Source organism: Lepidochelys kempii, chromosome 3, assembly GCF_965140265.1.
Source record: "Lepidochelys kempii isolate rLepKem1 chromosome 3, rLepKem1.hap2, whole genome shotgun sequence".
Taxonomy (NCBI): Eukaryota; Metazoa; Chordata; order Testudines; family Cheloniidae; genus Lepidochelys; species Lepidochelys kempii.
Genome location: NC_133258.1, coordinates 51,467,707 through 51,492,767, shown reverse-complemented (window position 1 = coordinate 51,492,767; position 25,061 = coordinate 51,467,707). Strand labels below are relative to the sequence as shown.

Genomic DNA, 25,061 nt, shown 5'->3' with positions numbered 1-25,061 from the left:
ATTCCTTAAGATTTGGATCTGTCTCTTTGCCCAGCCAGTCAGTCTCTCCATCATACTCTGAGCCCCAATTTTCCTACCCTTTCCAAATCTCTGCCCCTTCCCATACCCAGTCTCAGTGTACTAGTCCAGTCTGTTCCAATTATCCCCACCCAGAGCCTTGTCTGATTTGTCTATCCCCTCTCTTCCACTGATTCTCAGTCCTAGTCTCCCTCTCTTAGCTCCTCATCCAATCTCAGCAATCCTCTGCCCTGTCTCCTGTTCTATGACCCAGTCTCTTCACTCCTTGGCTCCTTGTCCCCATTTCTTTTTTGACCAGCCAGTCCCAGTTTTCTCCCTGCACCTGAAAAAACTGGTTTCCACCTCCCCACATACATCCTCCGTTCCCCCAACAGCTCCCAGTCCCAGTCTCCTTCCCCAGGCCATCCCAGTTTGTCTCTCCATCTCCATTCCAAGTCTTACCAGACTCCTGGTCCAAATCTACTCTTTTCCTCCCCTTTGTCCAGTTGTTGTCCCCTCTACATTCAGATCAGATGACTTCATCCTCCATGCTTCCTGGTAGACAGTATGAGGTCATTGAGAGCCCAGGATCATACAGGTTCTCTACTCAATTCCCAAGCCTGACCCCACCACAGCCATTACTAGGGAAATTCTTCTGAACCCTCATAGCCCTAGCTAGAGAGACCTTTCTCAGTCACTCTTAGCTATGGTGCATACACAGTCCTGTCACACTTAGGAACTCTGAGGGGTTAGAGCCTGCTCAGTGTGAATGGCACACACACTATCTGGTCTTGTGTGGGATATATTAGGGGATAAAGTATGTCAATTGAGGATGGACTCTTTGGAGAAGTTAGCTGCTAAACTCAAAGATATGTACTGAGCATGTTGAAAGTTTGATTTTTCTCAAAAGCTTGTACCCTGGCTAAATTTGTGAAGATTTTCATGTGGATGGCAAAAGGTCCATCCTTGATACACTGCCCATTCCCTTAACAAATATCAAATCCCTCCTCCTAAGCATGTTAGTTCTGTTCAAAGGAAGGGACACCAGATTTGTTGTATTAAATGGTAAAACAACATAATTTTCCCTAACCTTATTCTTGGAAATGGTTCGACCATTTTGGCTGAAACTTTAAGTAAGCAGACACCCAGCATGTCTGACATTTCAGCCCAAATGGTTTAAGTTTGGCAAAATTATAAACAACTGAAAACTGAGTGTAATAATGGGAGGTGTCAGGCAACCTTAATAATAGGCTGCTCCGCCAGCCCTGTCTATGATATAAATGAGCACTTGGGCATATCAGTCTGACTTCCCCCTCTCTGCCCATCACCTTCATTTTTCATATACTTAAATGTAGTGTAGTTGTAACCCTGTTAGTCCCAGGATATTAGCGAGACAACATGGGAGAACTAATATCTTTTATTGGACCAACATCTGTGGTGAGAGAGACAAGCTTTCAAGCCATGCAGAACTTTTCTTGTGTGTCTTGAAAAATTGTCTCTCTCAGCAACAAAAGTTGGTGCAATAAAAGATACTACCTCACCCACCTTGTCTTTCTAATATACTTGAATGTCATTTTTGCTGAACCCTGGTGTAATAAACAAAGCTTTTGTAATAAGCAAAGATTTTGTATTCAAACCAGAGCAGGAAAAGAAACCTTTTTCTTTAATTTCAATAGAAACATAAAAATCAGATAACTTTCTGAAAAGCTTATTTGTTTTCCTTAGAAATGTTCTTCCCTAACTTTGAGAGAGAGTAATAAAACTCTTTAAGTTTTACAATAAATTGTGCTTTAGCGTTGACAATATGAAACTTGGGAACATAGAGGTAGATACAGATCTCCATTACTCAATAATTGTTAACTTATTTGTATGGCTTGGTTACTTAATTTTATTTTTAGAAACTGTTTCACATAAGTAATAGATTCAACTTGTGTTTTATCTCTGTTTTTTCAGAAATGTATGCAGGTATGTAATGGCAATATTTGGACTTCTGTTTTGTTTTATTTTGTTTCTTATTGTAAGTGTGTGATGTGTGACTTTTTCATGATTAGATTTGGCATGGTTGCATGGTCTTGTTTTCCTTACTGATTTATAATACATTTCCTGTTTTAAAAATGCTAAGTACTGCTTCTCAAATGTACTCTTGGGTGTGGTTTGTTTGTTTGTTTTTAAGTACTATACATACTATATAGCATTGTCTATGAAAAATTACAAAACTGACTCTTTCATGGAAATTGAAATGAGAACACACATTCTGCAAAAATCTTTCACTTGCTCATTACTCGGCTGTAAATATGGGCTGAAAGACCTTGTTATATTTTTAAATTGGGAGAGCAATACTTGTTTTCCAGTAAAACCAATTTATGCATGCATCTACAGATAGTTATTTCTTCAATCCAGTTCTATAGTTCTTCAGGCTTTAACTTACATGTACTAGCCTTTAATCACCCCAGTTGTGGATTTATGCCATGAAATAGATGGAACTAATCATCTAGCTGATAGAAGTGATGAAAAGCTTAGAGGTGCACCGAACCTTTTTCAAGGTCATGAAAAATGACATTTTGGAAAATTTAACAAAGGTGATGAAAGATAATTCCTAGGGCTTTAATATTTAGAGGTTTTTTTGTTTGTTTGTTTTTCTGGTTGGTTGGTTGGTGTTTTTTTTTTTAAATCATAGCTTAAATATTGAATCCTGCTTACCTGCTGTTCTAGAATTTGACACTCGTGGTGTGTTCATGAAAACATATTATTTAGGGCTACTGGACTGCATAGATGTTGATTAGAAGACAATGGAGATTTCTTTTAGATGGTCAAATTAAAATAATTTCAGTCATTTAGTTTCAAGAAGCTAAAAGAAACTCTCCTTGGGGAATATAGATGCATTTTTCTTCAGGTGGCTAAAATTTCTCAGCTGTTTATGAGGCTACCTCTCGAGAGATTTAACATTTCTCTATTGAGTGACATTGTGAAATGAAACATTCTCCACAAATTCCATTTGATTACATTTATTCAGGAAAATACTGTGGTGATTCACTGTAACTTTGTGGATGCCTTTTAGCACTATTAGAAGTACAGTGACAGGAACAGAGAGAGAGGTCTAATACTGTATCACAAAAAATGCAATAAATTATCATAAACTACTAACACAGAAAACATTTAGGAGGAAAATAGTTAACACAGACAATATGCAACAGTTAGTAATTAGTCACTATACATAATCTCAGTACAGTGCCATTTGTAGATAATAAAGTCTATCTGTGCCCTGAGACTCACCAAAGGGAATACAAACCAAAACAGTACTGGGGTGACAGTTATTTCAAAGTAAATCTGAAAGAACATTTATCTGGCAGTAATGCTTAGTAACAAGGTAAGGGTGTTGTGTTATGGCAGTTTATAAAGTTGTGAAAATTTCATACATTTGTGTAACAAAATCTGCATAATTTGCATTTCTTCTGAAAAATAAAGATAACGCATCTCCCTATTCTCTCCAAAGTACAGTTTTGTTAATTTCATAAGTGAGAAGCCATTCTTACAGGCATACTGTAGTTCATTATTTTTGTTTGAACTGAAGCTGGATGTGTGTATATATATATCAAAGGCAAAATGTGGAAGGAAGAGGAGGATTTAAAAAAAAATCAATGACCTTTTGAAGTTTGCCACTTTTCTTATGAAATAGTTCCTGAACCATTCTTCCCTATCTTGATTATAGAGATTTATATTTCTTTTGAAGTAGCCCTTCTAATATTCTAATTGCATCCAAATTGCATTCTCACCATAGAGAGAGACACAGTCGTAGTATCAGGATGTACAACCTGAACTTAGGAAAATGCTATAGTGTCAGTAAGTGAAGGAATATAATAGGACAAGATCCGGAGACACAACAGGACTTAGGTATTACCATGCTCAGTATTCTCAGTGTTGTAATGTCTCACTTGCAGGCACCTTGAAAATCACTGGAATCCACCAACCCTAGGTTAGGCACCCTATACAATGCATAGGGAGAGAGAGAAAGAGAGAGATACTTGAGAGTGGGATCCACAAGAGCTAGTATGCTGGATGGGAAGCTGCCTAAGAAGCAGATGGCTATCAGAGTGGTGTATCCTAAGTTCTTCTTCCTCACTGAATCAGCTGCCCATCTCTCCTGGAGTGGAATCAGCCTATGCCATACTTGGTAAGAATAGCTTAAGCACCCATCTATGTCCACAGAAAATGGCCAAAGGAGGAGTTGGCCTCATAACCTTTAGCCAATGATTAGGAAACTCACCCAGGATGTTAAAGACTCCCATTCAAATCCCTTCTGCTCATCTGGCAGAGGGGGGAAATTGAACCAGGGTCCCTTATCTCCTAGTTCAGTTCCTTAGCACTGGGCTAAAGGGAAAGCCTTAGATATCTCTTCCTTGCAGGCCATTTTGCATAGAGAGTGATGCCCACTGGATTGGGCCCTGCAGGTAAGTTAGGTGGGGCACCTTCTCTTTTATCTGGTTTGAGGATTGTGTTGAGGCTTAGATGTGAGGTAGGTATCTGGGCTCCTGCCTGAGGCAGCAGGGTGCATATCTTGAGACAGAAATTTAGGCACCTATAGAAATTTTAGGTAAAAATTCAGTTGGCGTGTGAATTTAGGAACCTAAATGGTTAGGTGGCATCTGAGTGGGGGTTTTATGGATTGCAGTAATGCCTAAATTTGGGATTTAGGTGATTAAGCCCCAGATTTCGGCACCTAAGTCCCTTTGTGGATTTGGGCATAAGAGGCTAATGTCAGTTACCTAAGCTAAACTGCCATTTTAGGTGCCTCAGTCCAATATTTAGGTGCCACTGAGATCTTCAAAACCCCTGCTCAACTGCCACCCAGCTTTGTTGGCACCTAAACTTCCTAGGTGCTGATGCCAGGGAAGTCCCCATAGCACCTACGTTTCTGCTGGTGGGCATATGCAAAATTGCCTAACTGCTGATGCTGCCAAACAGCTCTTCACCTTAGCTCATGCTTAAGTCCTGATGAAATTCTCAGTCTTGGTGTTAACCTGCCTATCTAGCCTGTGGCGGCCAAGTTGTTTGGCCTGCTCAAAGCAAGGCTAACCTCCACAAAAGACAGCTGGCAGTGGCGGGGGACCAGATCAAGAATTTTGGAGGCTGGCTGGGGTGCATCTGTGTTCCAGGTTATCCCCAGTGGTTACAACACTCACCTGGGATGTGAGAAAGCCAGATTTGAATCCCCACTCTGCCTGATCTGAAGCATGGACTTTGTATAAGGTTTCTAGCACCCTAACCCTCAGGCTATACCATATTCTACAATTGAGGGAGTGTCTCCCAATATCCCCTGTTGAAATAGTTCCACATTATTTAAAAATTAAATTTTAATTGGGCCAGAGAGGGAAAGCAAGAGGGTAATTCTGTAGTCCAGTAGTTAAGGCCCTCACCGGGGAGCTAATTCCAGTTGCTCCTTCAAATCAGACAGAGCAGTAATTTGAAAACAGGTCTTTCATATTCCATATAAGTAGTCCTAACTACTGGGTTATTGATTATACAGCTGTTGTTTTTTTTTTCTTCATTAGAAATTGCTGACCTGGATTAGGAGCCTAATTCCAGAAGAGGGTTAACAGCCCAGAAGTCAGGCAGCTAACTACCTTTGAGGGGTGGCACATATGGCTCCACCTTTCCTTCAGCATTTCCTACCAGCTAGCTTAGGTGGCTCCCTGGTCAGCTTGCTGGTTTCTGTGAATTGCTTTCGTATGTGCCTAATTATTCCCATGAATTGCATAGGGAGCCTGGGTGCCTAAGTCTGGTTTTGGGGATTGCATTGGGTAGCAAAGTACCTAAATGTTAGCTATTGCAATGCTATGATACCTAAGTCCCTTTGTGGGCCTAGCCTGAAAGTCCATATTTAGACACTTAAATAAGTTTCTTAATTTTGCAGACTGCTGAAGACCCAGCAGCTGAAGTCAACATGGTTTCTGACTTATTGTGAACTTAGAAAATATGTATCAGGTCAAGGAGGGCTGTTTTGGAGGAGCAGCCAGAGGTGGTGATATTATTTATTTATTTATCAGGAGAAACAACTTCCAGTTTCACTTCAAGAAAAAATAATGGAATGCAGTATGTATCTGCAATCAGTGGCTACTGATGGATGTTCACCACATGTGAAAATTGTTTATATAATTATTATATTTATTTTCAAAACACATTTCCAGCCCACAAGGAAATCAAAATGGTCTGCAGAGAAACAGTGCATTAGTGATGAATGTGTACTGCATATATGTGTTGCGTGTGCACTCAAAAAGTAGTAACAATCTCTGTACCTTTTTATCATTATTTTTAAAGAAGAATGTTTAGTTTTTGTTTGAAAAATTTTCATTTTAACTGAGCATTTTCATTTTGTCCTGGAGCTGGGCAAGAGCAGTTAATAAAAGAAGCTTATTGCAACTTCCCCTCCATATTGTCATGATTAGATTGAAAGTTTTAATTCAAATATATTTGTGTGCCTGATTCACAGTTCCACTGGGGAAATGTTGACTTTGAATACTGTTTTTAAATTATCTGGTAACATTTTAATAAATTAAATTGATTTTTTTGTTAGTTGCCATCAGAAAGCTGTTATTTTTGTTTGTACTGAAATTTCTCAAACAAGGAGAAAAACTAGGTCACTTCTTTCCAAGTGAGAAAAAATAATGAAAACAATGTCAGCATTCTCTGGAGGGAAAAATAAATAAATAAAAACCCACCTTATCTTAGATAATTTATTTTGTATATCACTCTTCGAAAATTGACACTTCTGTCAATTAGCAATGGCTTAGAAAATCAAAGGATTCCACAACAGGAAATTACGTATTTCTGGTACTAGATCATGGCATTTATTGAATTGTACTTGCAAAGATATTATAAGAAAAATTGTATGAAAGAGTAAAATGGTATGATTGTTAGTGTAATGGCATTACTAATATGCAATACATGTGTCATTCTTAAACTAAGAAAGATACATTTAAGAATCCTGAAACAAGTTGTTCATTATTCATGTATATATGTTTGTGTTGCTTAGTAGAAAGACATATCATTTACATGCACAGTATATGCTGTCACAGAAAAGTAATCCTCTAATGAAATATGTAATTTGTCTTTTCATTATTTTATATATGTTATTAGATATTTATAAAGTTCTCATTAGTAAGGCTGTGAGTCTGTCCCGGAGGTCATGGATTCCATGACTTTCCATGACCTCTGTGACTTCTGCAGTGGCCAGCAGCAGCAATTTGGGTGTGTGGGAGGGGGCTCATGGCTAGGAGTACGGGCTTGGGGGGAATGTGGGGGCGCTTACCTAAGGGTGGGGGGCTCATTGGCTCCCACTGGCATGGCCCTGCAGCACCTCCTAGACAGAGGGGCCAGGGGTCTCTGAATACTGCTCGCACCCTCAGGCCCTGCCACTGCAGCTCCAATTGGTGACAGTTCCCGGCCAATGGGAGCTGCAGAGCCAGTGCTTGTGGCAGGAACCGTGCACGGAGACCCCTGTCCTCTCTGCCACCTTGGAGTGGCAGGGACACACAGAGCTGGGTAGGGACCCCCTGCCAACCACCCGCCCCCCCAGCACCGCCAGACTGTCCCCCCTCCCCCTGTGAGCACCTTTAGCTCCCCACCCAAATTGTTAGTTTAGGGAATGTAGTAAAAGTCATGGACAAATCATGGACTGTGAATTTTTGTTTATGGCCCGTGACCTGTCCATGACTTTTACTAAAAATACCCGTGACTAAAATGTAGCCTTACTCATTGGGTTAAAAAAAAAGCCTTAGTGAATACACGCAATCCATTCCATCAACAAAAAATAACCACATACAAAGAGGTAATGAATGGAAGAAGTTAAAATAGTTTAGCATTAATTAACCATGGGTCTGTTCCACTTTCCATCTTGATTTACTGCCATTCTTTCCTTTACTCCTATGTCAAGTTACTGCCTTTAATAAATATTATCTACCTACCCTTTGATATCCCAGTTATATACCGTGAATTCAGACCTTTTGTAACCTTAATGTTGAAACAGTCCCAGTTAATACTAAGTTGATAAAAATAAGGGTTCAGTAAAACACAACTCAAGCCTGATTTACACTACAGTGATGTAAAGCAGTCTACGTCGACCTAACTCTGTAAGCATCTACACCAAAATGTAGCTCCCACTGGTGTAACTCACCCACTACCCTGACTTAATAACTCCACGTCTGTAAGAGGTATAGCGCTTAGGTTGAAGTAGTTAGGTCGACGCAGAGTCAGTGTAGACACTGTGTAGCTTTCATTGACAGTTGCTGGGACAGTGACCCACACTAACAGCTAAATTAGTGCAAGCGTTCCTGGTGAGGACACATACTGCTGACACAAGGAATAGTGTGGACATGCAAAAGCAATTTAATTATTGTGGTGGCTGTACGTCAACATAATTTAATTTTGTAGTGTAGACTTGCCCTTAATTTTCAGGTTCGAGCCTCCAGGTAGGTAAAGAAAATTTATTTAGTAGAGGATCACTAGGTGTCACTATGATTAAAAACAAATTTTAGTCAAAAGAAAAATGATTAGTTAAGCAAACATGCATGCAATTACTACTTACACAATACTACAACTATACTTACACTCAAAGATAAAATAGTGTATCACTGACAACAGGGTGAAGTACAGACTTATAATCCTGGAAGCTAACAGTACCCTTTAGATATTAATCGTTACTAATTAATTAAAAATCAGGTCCCCAGTTTTAACAAAACTACTCATTTTATAATAAGAAAAGGAGTACTTGTGGCACCTTAGAGACTAACCAATTTATTTGAGCATAAGCTTTCGTGAACTACAGCTCAATGCATCCGATGAAGTGAGCTGTAGCTCACGAAAGCTTATGCTCAAATAAATTGGTTAGTCTCTAAGGTGCCACAAGTACTCCTTTTCTTTTTGCGAATACAGACTAACACAGCTGCTACTCTGAAACCTCCTTTTATAATGTATTCTAACACTAATTAACATTAATGCTAACAATTAACCTAATCAAATTTCTGCCACTTCCTTATTGGTTCTTTACATTACTGTTATTTTAATTATCATAGAATCATAGATTCAGAGGACTGGAAAGATCATGAGAGGTCATCTAGTCCAGTCCCCTGCGCTCATGGCAGGACTAAGTATTATCTGGACCATTCCTGACAAGTGTTTGTTGAACCTGCTCTTAAAAATTTCCAATGATGGAGATTCCAAACCTCCCTAGGTAATTTATTCCAGTGCTTAACCACCCTGACATTTAGGAAGTTTTTCCTAATGTCCAACCTAAACCTCCCTTGCTGCAATTTAAGCCCATTGCTTCTTGTCCTATCCTCAGAGGTTAACAAGAACAATTTGTCACCCTTCTCCTTGTACAACCTTTTATGTATTTGAAAAGTGTTATGTCATGTCTCAGTCTTCTCTTTTCCAGACTAAACAAACCCAAATGTTTCAATCTTTGTTCATAGGTCATGTTTTCTAGACCTTTAATCATTTTTGATGCTCCTCTCTGGACTTTCTCCAATTTTTCCACATCTTTCCTGAAATGTGGTGCCCAGAAGTGGACACGATACTTCAGCTGAAGCCTTATCATGTCACCCTACTCTTTCAGTAACCATGGATCTAATACAGGGGTTCCCAAACTTGGTTCATGGGTTGTTCAGGGTAAGCCCCTGGTGGGCCGCAAGATGCTTTGTTTACGTGAGTGTCCGCAGGTACGGCTGCTCCCAGCTCCCAGTGGTCACAGTTTGCCGTTACTAGCTAATGGGAGCTGCGGGAAGCGGTGGCCCGGCCCACGCTGCTTCCTGCAGCTCCCATTGGCTAGGAATGGTGAACCGCAGCCACCGGGAGTTGTGAGCTGCCATACCTGCGGACACTCACGTAAACAAAGCATCTTGCGGCCCACCAGGGGCTTACCCTGAACAAGCCATGAACCAAGTTTGGGAACCCCAGATCTAATAAATTAGAAACACAATAGATATTCCAAACATCTAAGGAATATTCCTGCTTTTTTGTAATTAGATTAATTCAAATGAATCAACTACATTTGTGCCTTGCATATATTAGTATTCTGTTTGGCTTAACATAGAAATAGTCCATCATAAGTGTCTAGCTTTAAAAAAGTATGGGAGGGCAGCAGCCATACTAATTCTGTGTTCTTCATTTAATACACATTTTAATAGAGAAGCTAGTGGCCAACCTCCAAGTAGTGTTGTTTTATTAACCTACATCTGTTTAAATTAAATTAAAAATGCAACTAAAAGAGACCAGTAGTGGCAGTGAAATCACTTTATGAAACTGTGACCAGTAACTTCAACTGCCTGTTGAGACACTGACAGATGGGATTTTATATTTTTTTTCCTTTTGATTTTCATGATTTTATACACATTCCACTTTAAGTCATGACTTATAGAAAACTTAACTCCTTCACCATTACACATTTTGCAACTATTTTTCCTTTTTTTCTTTTAAATATTTCTAGAGTTGTATTTGTAATTTGGCTACAGCGTTACAAATCCTATTTAACTAGAGTATTCTTTACATATTAATATTTATTGAAAAAAATAAAAAATCAGGAACTCTTCATTTTTACATTAATCATTATTTTCTAGACCTTCATTACATTTAATATAGATTTCTTGTATTCCAGGGAATGAGGGACAGGAACAATAAGTGACTATAACCCTAATTCTCATCTTTGCTGGTTGAAAAGGAAAGGGTAGGATGTAAGGGAGTGGATATCATTTTTTCCTGTCTCATTGCTTTCCCAACCCTCCAGTTTGAACATAAATAAAATCATTAGCATTTCAGTAGCAGAAGAACATTAGGTAATGGACTTTGAGTATTTAACTAACATTCTGAAGTATAGTGGTAATGTCAAAATGTCTCCTTTCTTCACATGCATGTTCAGTTAATGGTTGCTTGGCCTTTGGATAACCTCTCATTTGTATGCAATACAGTACAAACACCAAAGTAAAGCAGGGAATAACTAGAATCCAGATTAGATATAATAATGGAATACATAGCCACAGGTACAAAATTAGTTTTATACAAGTTTTTTTCCACTTCTAGGAAATATTTTCAATTTTCCAGCATTAACAGGCCTCCTATTGCTTGCCATCCTATCACATAGGGAAACAGCTGATCTCTTTCTGAAGAGGAACATCATTTACCATATGCAAATCTTCTTCTGGTCCATACAGTCCCCAATTGGTCATTTTAAAAGATTCAAGAATTTCAAAGTTAAAATAAGATTGAGGATTAGCCAAGAAACTTTTCAAAATCACTATCAGAAAACTGCAGGGAAAAAGTTGCACTTCTGAAAGTATATGATTGAAGAGTGGGAAATGATAGACACTTGCTGAAGATGTGTTTAGTTAGGAATCTATGAGCAACTGAATATTTCAGATACCACAAAAGGTGAGTGAGAGAACTTTAGAGGTTAGCTGCAGTTCTATATCTTGGGGTTAATTCTCCAGGTTTAGGATGATGTGAGTACACTGGCTCAAGAAAAGTGTCGAATAGGCACAAAATTAGTGTAACAGTGGAGAATCAGGCCCCCTATTTCTCTGCTTAATGAGATAAAAGAAAAAAGATGGAAATTTTGTTGGACTCCAGATAGTATGCAGGTGAGTGTATATCTATCTAATCTATAATCAATCCCGTCCTCTCTGGATGTCTATTCTTACTCTTCAGGGTAGCAGCACTGAACAAGAGTGTAAAGAAGACATTTAAATTCTGAACATCCACCTGTTTTCAAAAACTAGAAGTCATGCAGATGATAGGGATCCTGTTGTAACTATTGACTTACCATACTGTTGTTCTGAGGAATGTTTGCTGCAAGTAGAAAAATATGTACTACAAGCCTGCTGGTCATACCTTTTTTTTTTTTCCTTTCAACCTCCATCAACTTAGAAGAAGCTGTGAAGACAGTGAGTAGAGCAAATGGGGGATATAATTAAGATATCAACTTAGGCGGGGCAAAGAAGGCTACTATATTGCTTTCCTCTCCCCTGCATGCCAGTTTTTCATGACAACATGCCTCCTGTCCTTTCATATGGACCCTGCTTCGGCCCTCTGTCTTAACACTCACCCCAGGTAGGGATGGCTGAGAGGCGAGAGAGAGGATTTCTGTCCTGATCTACTGGCCTTTCTCCAGCTACCTACAGCCCAGTCTGTCTGTAACCACAAGGGACCTTCACAGCTACTTCCTGTTCAGTGCTGTTCTGTTCAGGTTTATATACTGCACATGGTACCTAACTGTGCCTGTAATCAGCATGATGATTATCCCTAAGACCACAGAAACTAGCTGGAATGGAGGGAAACATGAGAAAGTGTGTGTTGGGGGCGGGGGTGTTATTCATTTGATAACTAAAGCAACAATTATCAAGATTATCTAGTCTTTTTTCCCCTTTGTTCATTCACAGTAGGCTTTGCTCTCTAGAGCTTTTCGCTTAACCACTCTTCTGCCACATTGTAAAGCTAGTTCATTAGTTACATGAGATCCTGATGACAGTGAACATATGATGCCAAGAACAAGGACAATTCCACTCTGACTGAAGGATCCATGCTTTCATTCACATTGGCTATCACTACCGTGTGAAACAAAGATTATAGATCTGTCTGCATGTATTATGAATATTTATATATGTGAAGAGAAGACAAGGAATTGAAAATGTAGTACCCAAGTATATCTTCCAATACCTTACTTCATGAACTTGTTGATATTCATTAACTCCTCTTAAAAATATGCCCAGAAATATTCTCCAAAATTCTGTTTGGGAATATGGGAGACTTCTTCAGATGATGAGGTAAAATAAACTGATATTTTGAGTAGGCAAAGTATTTTCTTATCCACAGGCCTTTGAAGACCACTGTTGAAACTAGACCAAAGTTGTTCAGCCTCTGCTTCATATAAACCTTAAACAATTCTAGTACACTGATAGTATAGAAAGAAAAGGCAAAGGCAAAATTCACTTGTGACTAAATGCACTCCTGCAGTCACACCCTACACACCATTTTTATAATGTTAGTGCAAAATATGCCTTGTGAGATATCATTTGAAAATTAATAACTCATAGGTCAATAATATCATGGTGAAATGTACGTAGCAACATTATATGTAAAGTTATGAAATCCGCTCCATATGATGATAAAGGAACATGTTCAAACTCATGTAGCCACAATTAGGTAGAACTGGTCAAGCAGGCCTGAGGGATGTGTGCACCTCAATTTGCATGCAAGCTGTAATCAGAGTCCTTAGACAGTGAGAGGAGGAGAAAGAAGACAAAGAATTCGCATTTCAGCATTCACAGGTGAAGAGAAACGCATGAGGCCTCCTTCCTCCACCGAAGTCTGTGTGTCCTTGATCTCAGCTGGAAAGAACTTTCACTGGGGATCATGCTCAGGAAAATTGTTTTTCCAAGGGTGACTGGACTATAGTAGTGAGGGGCAATAACAAGCCAAGTTCTCTCCCTTTCCATCTCTCTCTCTAACCTAAGAGAACAGGAAAAAACCAGCCATTGGACCTTGAGAGCAAATCCTGGCCTGAGAGTTTGGTTAGCAATGTTATTGGAACGTGTGGTAAGGGACTTCATCTTGAACCAAGCCTAGTTTAAGAAGTGTTTTATCTTTATTTTTGTGGTAACCATTTCTGACTTAAATGAATCATTACTTGTACTCACTGAAACCTGTCTTGTAGTTAAATACATCAGTTTTATTTTTTAATCAAAACTAATCCAGTGATGTGAACTGGCTGGGTAACACCATTTAAGGTGGCAAGCTGTTGGATCTTAATCTCCTTACGGGAGCTACGGACCTAATATCTGTCCAGGAGAGGACTGAGCAGTGCAGACCAGACGTTTTTAGGGAAAAATCCAGGACCAGGAGTGTGTTGGGGTCACCCTACATGTAGTAATAAAGGCTGCTTGTCTTTGCTGACAAGATGCTGGGGTCAGAATTGCTGGACCAGGCCTGTGTCTATACTCAGACACTGAGGATGTTCCCTGTATACTGTTTGGCTGTTTGTAAGGAGCCCAGGTTGGAAGCCACAGTAGCAAAGCTTTGTGAGACACCCTATGTTGCAGTGAAGATGGTTTCACAGTCCCTGTCTGGTCTGGATTGCATCTCAAAATGTCATAACACTGAAAAAAAATAGGATAAAAATAGCACTATCTTTATAGTCTATAGTCCCCAGAGTTTTGGGGATTTTTTTCTATTAAAATTATGTTAATAATTAAAGAGCATTCAGGAGGGAGTACATCAGCTTCTTTTTGACCAGGGTTTGATACACCAGGAACGCTTCAATTCTTGCACTTTTTTATTGCTTTGTGTTTTCCAAATAAAAGAGAAATCTGATTGTTTCCTGCAATTTAGATGTCACAGAGACAGTGCTTCTTCTTTACAAGGTTGAAAAAGGAAAAACACAGGGGAATTGAAAAAAATCTTCAAACTTCATGTCCCATTGTGATTCTTCTAAGTTATTTCCTTAGAAAGAATTTAACAAGTTAATTGAACTTAGGTTAGTCTAATAATTTCTTTATATGAGGGAGAACTTGGCAGCTCAATCACAATATCTGTTCCCTGTGCAGCAGTGGATAAAATTTCAAGGAAGATGTTAGACTTTATAAAGAATAAGATAGAAAATAACACTGAAATATCATGCCAGTATATAAATTGATGATACACACTCACTATAAATTCTGCATTCATTTTGGTCACCCCTATTTTAGAGAAGATGGAACAGATATGGAAATGGTCATGAGAAAGGCAATGAAAATGATGAGAGGTATAGAGAGAAATTCATTTTGAGGAGAGAATGGGAAGATAAGGATAGTTTCATTTAGAGAGATTCAAATAAGTTAGGACATGTTATAACTAGGCAAATAGTGATTGATATATACAGATAAAGTAAGAGCACCCGATTTACCTTTTACTTATGACATAAGAGCAAATCAACTCAAATTGAAAGGAAACAAATTTAAATCAGGAAAGAGAATACTTTTCTTAAACAACATACAATTAGCCTGTGGAACTCACTGCAACAAGATATTGAGAAAAAGAGTGTTAAAATGTATTAGAAATTCATAGAGCGAAAGTGAACAGTCACAGTCACATTACATATGATAAATATTTATTAGGGATATAAATCAGTATGCTTCAGGGCATATATCAACTACTTATATCTTAAGGTTAGGAAGAAATTTTGCTTGTTATTCCATAATTGTTTGCTATGAGGACTGTCCTTGAAAAAAAAAAAAAGATGATAGGAGTTTATAGGCTACAGCTCTACTCTAGTATGACCTTTACTGTGTTCCTGTATATGTCCACACACAGAGAGTGATGGCAGTAGGAAGACTGACAAGTCTGTTTATGTAGACATCGGTAGCTGTTCCAGCTACACAGAAGAACAACCAGGACGCATTTACAGCCTTGCTCATCGCAACATCCACATACCCAATATTAGCTATATTCTGTGTGGGTGTAAATGGTGCGTGGAGTCAATGTTACAATCTATTTCCAAAAGTGGAAAACTCTTGTGGTTTAGTGAGATCGTTGGAGTAGCTTCTCATGGTACCTCAATGGAATTTAGCATTGGAGTGTAACTAGCCATGGGAAGATCACCCAATGTAGGAGGTCCTGTGGTGCAAAAGAGGTAGCATAGTGTTTCCTGTGCAATCATCTTTCCCTTCTGCTAGTACAACTATCAAGGTCAGCACTTCTCTGTATTCCAGTGATTCTCAGCTGCTATTTTGGCGATTGGGGCTGCTGGCAGTTAGCATAACTTACCCAGGCTGTGCTAATTTATACTAGGGGACCCAGACCTACACATAGTCATCCAAGGATTGGGGAAGTGCAGATAAGATGTGTGCCAAAACACTGTAGAAAAGACCTAATGTGGTCAGAATTTTTTTGTTTTGTTTGTTTTAAATAAAGCTCAGAATTGTGATTTCCAAGTCCCATGGAAGACTGAGAGTCTTAAATTTGAAAGCAATTTAAGAGATATCCAATACTGTGACTGGGCATGCAAATGTAGTTGGGCATTACCACAGCGTGACAATAAAATCAAAGGTGGAGCTTCCGTTGATTGGGGCTGATATGCAGCATGGGTCATAAATGTGTATTGAATTGCCTTCTTCCACCAAGAGCCAGAGTAATTCTACTCACAAAAAGCTTGAATCAGGTCTGAGAGCTTGGAATTCACTTTGACTCAGAAAGTGTAACCATGCCCACTTTGCTACTGAGGTTACACTGAATTGTTTCCAACCTTTCATAATTTTTAAGCTACTATAATAAAATGGTCATCTTGGGGTTAACTGGGATACCCAGAGAGTATTGGGGTATAAAACCTTGCTCACACTTTTCTATCTCCTGTTTGTCAGTTTCTTCCCCACTCAGTTTATGTTGCTGTTGAATGAATCAGGAAGTTCCTTAACCTGCTGTCCTGTGAATAAAGTGTTATTTTTGTTTCACTGAGCAGTCTCTTGTAAAAACTATGAAGGACGTACACAGGTGCCGCTAACAAGCTCCAACTGGGAATAGAATGACATTGGAGCCAGGTCTGAAGCAACAGGGATATGGGCAGTATGAAATGTTTAATGTGTTCTTCCAGAATGGGCCAAGCATTTAACTGACCTGCAGTATTCTGGAAATTGAAATAAATTAAAACTATGAAAAAAGCCCTGCATGAATGGCCAGTGCTATAAACTGCTGATAGTTCTACCGTCCCTAAACCTGTCATGTGCCAGATCACTTATGGCATATTCGTAGGTTCTTTAGCAGGCTCTGTTACTAATTATCTGAAATTGTGAGTCTGCCAATGAAGTAGAAAATTCACAATACAATTATCCACCTCTCAAACCTGGCTTTCCCAGTACTATGAGTTATAGTAATGTTAGTGCAAAGCAAGCTACAAAACTACCCACATGATGCTTGAGAAGAAAAATGTCTTATCAGTAATAGCATGTGTGTGGCTCATTGGGGTATATAGTAGTAACTACAGAAGAGACAACAGCAAGGAGCAAAGTGGGCAGCCCATCCAAGGTCTCCCACTTTATCTATTGTAGGTATTTATATGGTCTGCATGCCATAATATCTCAGTGTCTCAGAATCTTTTTAACATATTTATTCTCACAGCACCCATGTGAGGTAGGAATTCCCATCATCATCCCCAATTTCAATGAGGAACTGAGGCACAGAGACAGAGTAAACGCTAAATGCACAAAGGGACTTAGGCTTTGTGACACTCAGCATCATGATGCCTAAATGTTATGTGCCTAGAAAATGAGTGGGATTCACAAAGCCTGGCTGGGTTCAGCATTTAATCTCTCCATATAGTGAATGGGGAGAGATAGGTGCTTCAGAATGATTTCCACAAAAGTCAGTATGGTGAGCGGGGAGCGGCCTACGCTAACCAATGAGAGATGCTGAGGAGAGGGGTGTGTGCTAAACTCCGCCCCTATCGGAGAATTAGGTGCCACTGTCTGCTTGGGATTCACAGGTGTGCAAAGGCTTTTTCATAACTTTTATCTCAGAGGTTAGGGTACTCACCCAGGATGAGGAAGGTGCTGGTTCAAGTCCCTCATCTGCTTGATGAGGAGAAGATTTGAACAGTGATCTGCCCTATCTCAGGTGAGTTCCCTAACCACTGGGTTATGGGATATTCTGATGTGGGTCTTCCTCAATCTCTCCTGTTCATGCTGTTCCAATCTGGCTGCTTAAATAAATAGTTTTGGGGCTAGAGAAAGAGTGAGAATGACTTTAAAGCCTTGTGAGTAGTACACAGATGTGGGAGATCTAGGTTCCACTTCATCTGCTTCATATAGAGTTAGGTGGCCTCTGATTGTGCCTACCCCATTAGGCCTTGTAGGTACGTTAGGTAGAGGAATGCATGTCTTCCCCCAATTTGTGAATTGCACTTGGTCTTAAGCATCTGGATGCCTGGAGTGAGGCAGCAGCGTGCATACTGTGTGGTAGAAACATAAACACTAGGCAAAGGAAAAAGCTTAGGTAGCAAGTGAGTTTAGGCACCTATAGCATAAGATAGCAGTTGCTCAGGAGTGTTGTGGCCATCAGAGGCTCCTAATCTGAAATTTAGGCACTTAATTGAGGCCATATTTAGGGTTGGGAAGGAAGTTTCCCTCCAGGTCAGGTTGGCATTGATTTTCACCTGCCTATGCATCATGGGGCATGGGTGGCTTGCAAGTTTAAACTAGCATAAATGGTGGATTTTCTGTAACGCCAAGTCTTTAAACCTTTATTTGAGGACTTGAGTAACTCAGCCAGAAATTAGGGGTCTGTTACAGGGGTGGGTGAGGTTCTGTGGCCTACAATGTGCAGGAGGTCACTCTAGATGATTATGATGGTCCCTTCTGACCTTAAAATCTAAGAGTCTAAAGTCATATTTAGGAGCCAAAGTTCCTCTGTGAACCTAGCCTTAAGTGAGTTCCTAGAGGTCATGCAAGAAGTAAGGGAAAGAGGTTCAGAGCAGGGAATTCAACACAGTCCTCTGAATTCCAGGCTAGTGCCCTAACCATTGTGCCATTCTACCTCTCTGATTGATTCCTCCATTATTCTTTATGGATTTTCCCATATTGACAGCTAGCCAGTTCAGGAAACCCTTGCAGGTCCTGTGTAAAACCAATTAAGTGAGAAGCAGCTGAAAAATTAGCTGCAATTGACCAACTGTAATATTAATTTAGAGACTACATTCATCACAAAAGAAAAAGAGTATGCAAAATGGATTCACATACACAAAAAATAGTCTGAACTTTTCAGATTTAGAGAGTATATATCTGATTCAGCTACTTCCGTATTAACTTTTCTCCCTATTGTCAACATTAATTCTCAATAAAGCCATGATCTTTAAACCACTGAAGCTAATTATGAAAATATTTAATTTCAGAAATAGGTATTTTGTGTATCATAATTAAAATGTGCCATTTATTCCAAATTAAAAACAAAACAATTATTTGCATTTCTTTCATGCTGAAGATTTGGAATGAATCCACAAAACATCATCGGGTGATTGTGACAACAAAATAGCGGGAATAAAGGCAGGGAAGCATCAAATGCATTAATAAAATATCTATTAAACCAGTACATTTTATGAAATGCATTTTAGGGGACACTGGTAAAGACAAAAGAATCATAAAATATATTCCAAAAAGTCTTAGACTTTAAAATGTTTTAGTCAATGTATAGATAAAATACACATCGAAAATGAGATCTATTTTTCTGTTGTAAAACTGTAAAGCAAAGAAATGTATTATATATTATTTAAAAGGAAAAAAAAATAGAAAGTATAGTTAAGAGTCTCCAAGTGAAGGAGATTAACCAGGGATCTAAAGAAAATATAGCACACAATAGGCAGCAGCTGCTAGAATTGGTTCATTAGTTAAACACTGACAGCTTTGCCTCTTTCCTTTCACAGGTTCTAACTGTGAGTTTAGGCCTTGTGAGGTTAGCAATCCCTGTGAGAATGGAGCTGTGTGCATACAAGAGATGGATTTGGACATTTTTCCCCTTGGATTCCAGTGTCAGTGTATGAAGGGCTTTGCAGGTCCACGCTGTGAGATCAATGTCAATGAGTGCAGCTCCAGCCCTTGCCTCCACGGATATTGCTATGACAGTAAGTTCACCCTGGTTACACACTTTAATGTGAAGTACTCCTACTGTTGAATCTGATGCAGCAACTGAGTGGCTCTGGAGAGAACAGCAGATAATTTATTGAAATTTAGCCTGTCTGGAGCTCCAGAGCGTGTGCCAGGAGGATTATTTTTGCCAAAATACCTCAACTCCTGGCACAGACATTTATGTTTCCATGCATCACAATTGCAGCTAATGAGAAATTTTAATGAGATTTGAGTTGTCTTTTCTAATGTTTAAATTAGCCAAATGGATCTTGTGTAGTGCATTTTACAGTGATAATTTTCAAATTTCTGAAAAGAACACAAAGCAATGAGACTTCATGTGTAATAATTTTAACAAATCTGTGAATACTTCATTTTAATATGATCACACTGATATAAAATGTAGTGTCTCTTCACCAATAACAGCCTTCTAGAATCTCTCTCTCTTGCTCTTCTGGATAGCTATATTTTATATTTCTTCATTAGTCATTGGAGGCAAGCTGATGAATTACTGTCCTGTTTTGTGCTCTATCTACATTGTCAGATTAAGTGCACTAGCATCTGATGCTTCTGCCTTACTTGTTATAAGGTTCTAGGTGAGCATTACTGCACTTTTGCCTTCAGGACTGACAGGCAAGAAGAAGAAGGGACTTTGCCTTGTACATTTCTGAACTATGCTAAGGGTGAAATTTTTGAATCTACCTTAGAGATTTATAGGTACAGATACCATCAATTTCAGTGTAAACTCTTCATCTGAATCCTCGAGGCAGCTTTGCAATTTTTAGCCTACACGTATAATAATGTTAGGTCTATTCTGAATTACAAAAACTGCCTCCTTCAGGTTTCACTAAACCACATATTGTCATGAAATCACCAGATGCAGATTCAAATTCCCTTTCTTTATATATACTTTAGCTTATTACCCATAACTTGAATTTACTATAGCTCTCTCTGCAATGCCTGTGGAAATTAAAATCAACCCCCTGCCCTCAGTGGGTTAGCAGCTGCTACGTTCCAGCAATGAATGTAACTGATTTAATCCAGAAGCTTGTTCCACAACTCTCTGTTCTGTAGCATTAACAAACTATCGTCCATGTTGCGTCATCAAGACATGTTCTAAGATTATGTAATGCCCTGGACAAATAAATACAAACTACTAAAAGTGTTTTTAATGTTTCATTAATTGCTGTAAGAATAAGCAGGCTAAGCCTTGGCTCTGGGGAAGTTACTATCTCTTTAAATGGCACACAGTCTGGAAACTGCTTAGAGACAGAAAGGGAAAATGTAAAGCACAGGCAATGCAAGCAGTAGAATCATAGAATATTAGGGTTGGAAGAGAACTCAGGAGGCCATCTAGTCCAACCCCCTGCTCAAAGCAGGACCAACAGCAATTAAATCATCCCAGCCAGGGCTTTGTCAAGCTGGGCCTTAAAAACCTTTAAGGATGGAGATTCCACCACCTCCCTAGGTAACCCATTCCAGTGCTTCACCACCCTCCTAGTGAAATAATGTTTCCTAATATCTAGTCTAGACATCCCACGCCGCAACTTGAGACCATTGTTCCTTAGTCTGTCATCTGCCACCACAGAGTTAGAAAAGCTATGTGGCTTCGAGAGAGACTGTTAAGCTTCCCAGTTCTCTCCAGAAAGAGATGAAGACATTGTGAATGAGAGTTTGCTCCATTAAGCACAAACAAAAGAAAGAAACTGTGTTAAAACCAAGCCAGAGAAAAGGGGCAGTCTTCTGTTAGGGAGAGAGACATGGCCTGCTTGGATCTGGTGACTGGGAAAAATATTGCTTGTAACTGTTTCAAAATTTAAAAAACAAAAACTAGGAGGAGTTTTCCCATTTTCCCATGAGAAACAGAAATGTGCAGTACTGTAACAAACCCATTTCCACTGGAGAGTATGCAGCACTTCAGTGGCGTTTAGCACTTCTATCCAAGCACGGGCCTCCAGGTTAACGGAGAATGTTTTTTGTCAAGAGAGACTCAACCTTGAGTCATTTGGAATCTGTCAAGTGAAGAAAGTAGTGCATGCATATGTTCTACACCACTGCCCTGAACCTGTCTAAATTGATACGGGCCCAGTCCTTCTCCCACTAAAGTCAGCGGGAGGTTTTACATTAATTTCACAGGATTGCTCCTTTGGGATGAAAATCACCCAGGTGCAGAGGGCCTATCCAAAGCTCTCTGCACCATTCAAGTACTCAGAAGTGGTGCTTAGTGAGTTGCTATTCATTGGGGCCTTTGGATCCTCTACACCCAAGAGAGATTGTCTGTGCTGGTGCTGAACAGACCATGCCATTGAGGTGTGGCTGCGGGAGCGGGGATCCAGTGGTGCAAAACCTAGTAGAGAGTCTATAGCTGCTATTCCATCCCATAGGTTGACCCAATGGGCTGCATTACAACCACATGGCCTACTTGTAGTTTCAGAAGTGGATGTGTCAGAGACATGATTCCTGCATGAAGATTTTCTACAAGCTAAGGAATTATCCTGTAGATGAATAAAGACTCTAAATATTAGTAATAGCATGCTGTTTCCATGCTAGCCTCTATCATATGAGACACCTTGACACTTCCACTCATCCTTCAAATCCCTCCCAAAGACAGATTTAACGTCTACAAGCAATGTGCTCAGTTAAGGGCTGTTGGGTGTAATTGCTGTATATGTATTTAATTAGAACATTTAATAAAATTGTACATATTTTGCCCTGTTGCTACAAACACGAATGCAGATCTGTGGCTACATACAGCTGCTTTGTGCTGCACCTTCACTTGATTCTGGCTCTTGATCCAGCCTACCCAGATTCAAGAGAATCAGTTATATCAGAGAATCGGACCAAGAGTGAGGGAGCACAAACCCTACTCCTATTTCTGAGCTATGCTGTTTGCTCCTCTGCCTGTGAGTAGCGCCTAGCTCATTGGGATTACTACCATGATATAAATAACATGATATATTTCAATACTGCAGTATAACAGCTTGAGTTTATACACCTTCTGTAACAACCTCTTACTGGACAATATTTCTAACATCCAAACATAGATTTATGTAAAATTTCCGTTTTCTTGATTATATAGTGTAGATATAAAATTTGTGTCCTGCTTAAGTAACAATGAACCTGAGCAATGTTCACATTTATGCTAAATTTTAATTAAACCTTTGTAATGTGGACATTTTAAAACAAATACACAACTAGTAGAAAACAACTTAATTCCATGTACTTTAACAGAGCAATTTATACCTGCTGAGGATCTGGCCCCAAATGTCTAAGCACGTAAAACACTTTTTTTAGTTTACAAAACAATGATAAATTTTAACAAGTTTTATGGATCTCATTTATTTATATGTGGGAATGAGCTAATTGACTTAAGTTAGTGTGCCAGATAAAATATTATCTCCGAGCATGTTTGCATTTATGTTTTACTTACTGTATATTTATAAATAGGATGAAAAATGGTATGGAAGTAAAGTATCCCATGCTACCAACTGCCAATTCTTTTGTGGAAATCTTGTCTGTCTGTGATGCCTGTGGGTTTGACTTGTACTCCTCAGAGGTCTCAGTTCCACTGCACTATGTACAGAATCATGACTGCAGAAATCTAGGAGTCAGAGAAAGCTAAGCATTTCCTGACAGATGAAAAATGCTGTTGCCATGGAAGACCCAAAGCATTTAATGAGAGTAATGGAAGTTACATGTACAGAGACAGAGTGACAGCATAGATTACATGGTAAATCTTAGGGATAATGAAGAATCCAGGGACCTATGTGAAGTTGTAATAAATCCAGCCCTGTAAGAACTGCAATTACTGCTGTCACTGGTCCCTTGTATAGCTGTAATGCTCCGATGATACTTCTCTCTTTATATCATTCATGACGAAAAAGGAAGGATTCTGATCATTAGCTTGTGAGGATTACAATGAAACATGGAAATACATCATGAGTGAAACCAGCTTAAGCTGCCAAATTTAAAATCTTGATTTTAAACATTTAAAAAAATTGGTTAGTCTCTAAGGTGCCACAAGTACTCCTTTTTCTTTTTGAGAATACAGACTAACACGCCTGTTACTCTGAATCTTGGGCAAGTTTCCCTTGAAAATAATGGTGTAATATGAGGCAGACATCACTGCAAAAGTGATGTTTGCTGTCCACATATTTATTAAAAACCATTATTGAAACAAAAATACCCTATGTACTTCACCCACAAGTTTCCAGTGGAAAATTTCTCAGCGGTAAATTGGGTGTGTTTACAGCCTTTGCACAAACTGACAATGGTTCATAGATAAATCGTTTGAAATAATAAATAAATAATTGTTTAAGCAAAGTACTGTAGGGTACAGGTCAGCTGATTTCTGTGTGAATAAAAAACTATTTCAAGATATTTCAGCGATAAGTTTTAAGATTTGACATAAGTGATTTAATACTGTACAATTTAGAGTAAAGCCAGTCAAAAGTATCTCCCTAACGTTATTCAGCCCTGTTTTAACATTACTTAAGTTATTTTACAATGATGTTTCACTTTAATTCTAAATTAGCATCACAATACTCTCTTTTTTTTTTTTGTCCTTGCAGTTGTTGACGGCTTCTATTGTTTGTGCAACCCTGGATATGCAGGACTGAAATGTGACCAGGACGTTGATGACTGTATTATCAATGCTTGTGACCACAATTCTACATGCATGGACCTGCATCTGGTAAGTATACAGTATATGATAATTGATATGTTTGCTCATGTATCTTAAATCAAAACGTGAAGTTCTGCTTCCTCGAATCCTCATTTAATCCATGCACCTGGAAAATGGTTTTATAATTATGCTATCTAGTCTCCAGTTTTTATTTGACGTTATTGACAGGGAAGAAAGGTGTTTTTCCTCTTTTTTAAAAATAATTATTGAGCAAACATGGTGGTTTGTTCAGTTCAAAGTGATGGAAATTTTTTCAACTTACGTTATTGCTTTTTAATTTAGATACCTTTTTTACAAAAAATATTCATTGTCATAATATTCACTCAGCAAACTTTTTAGTGTTTGGTGGCATTTGGAGGGGTGTTATTTCGTTGTTTGTTTTGTGTTGATTTAACCAGATCCATCAGTTGTCTCAATTCATGAGTCTTAAAACATTTATTTCACAATAACTGGTCACTTCTCAGGAATACAAGAATGCTTTTGTCAATTGATTTCTTAGAAAACACTCAATAAACACATTGACTAAAAGAAGTGTCGGGGAGGAGAATTGGATAGTGGATTAACAATCAGCTTCCTTCAAGTCTTCCCCAGTGTGTTTGAGGGAAAGCTATCCAAGAGTCTAGATTTTTGTTTGATTTGTTTTTATTTGTTTAAAAAACACACATTCCAGAAAATTGTGGGTGTCAGTTAAGAGTTCTGGTGGTGACCAAGGATATAATTCTTTCTTTAGTCTGAAGGTGTGTCTACTCTGC

At 38.9% G+C, this 25,061-nt stretch overlaps 1 protein-coding gene across 1 annotated transcript in view; it reads left to right on the top strand.

Moving 5' to 3' along the window:
* Window positions 1-25,061, top strand: part of EYS (eyes shut homolog) — a 453,978-nt gene that overhangs the window by 308,299 nt on the left and 120,618 nt on the right. Inside the window, exons 11-12 of the mRNA XM_073336354.1 lie at window positions 19,427-19,624; window positions 24,197-24,318. Of these exons, the coding sequence (XP_073192455.1) occupies window positions 19,427-19,624; window positions 24,197-24,318 (320 nt within the window). The remainder of the gene's footprint in view (window positions 1-19,426; window positions 19,625-24,196; window positions 24,319-25,061) is intronic.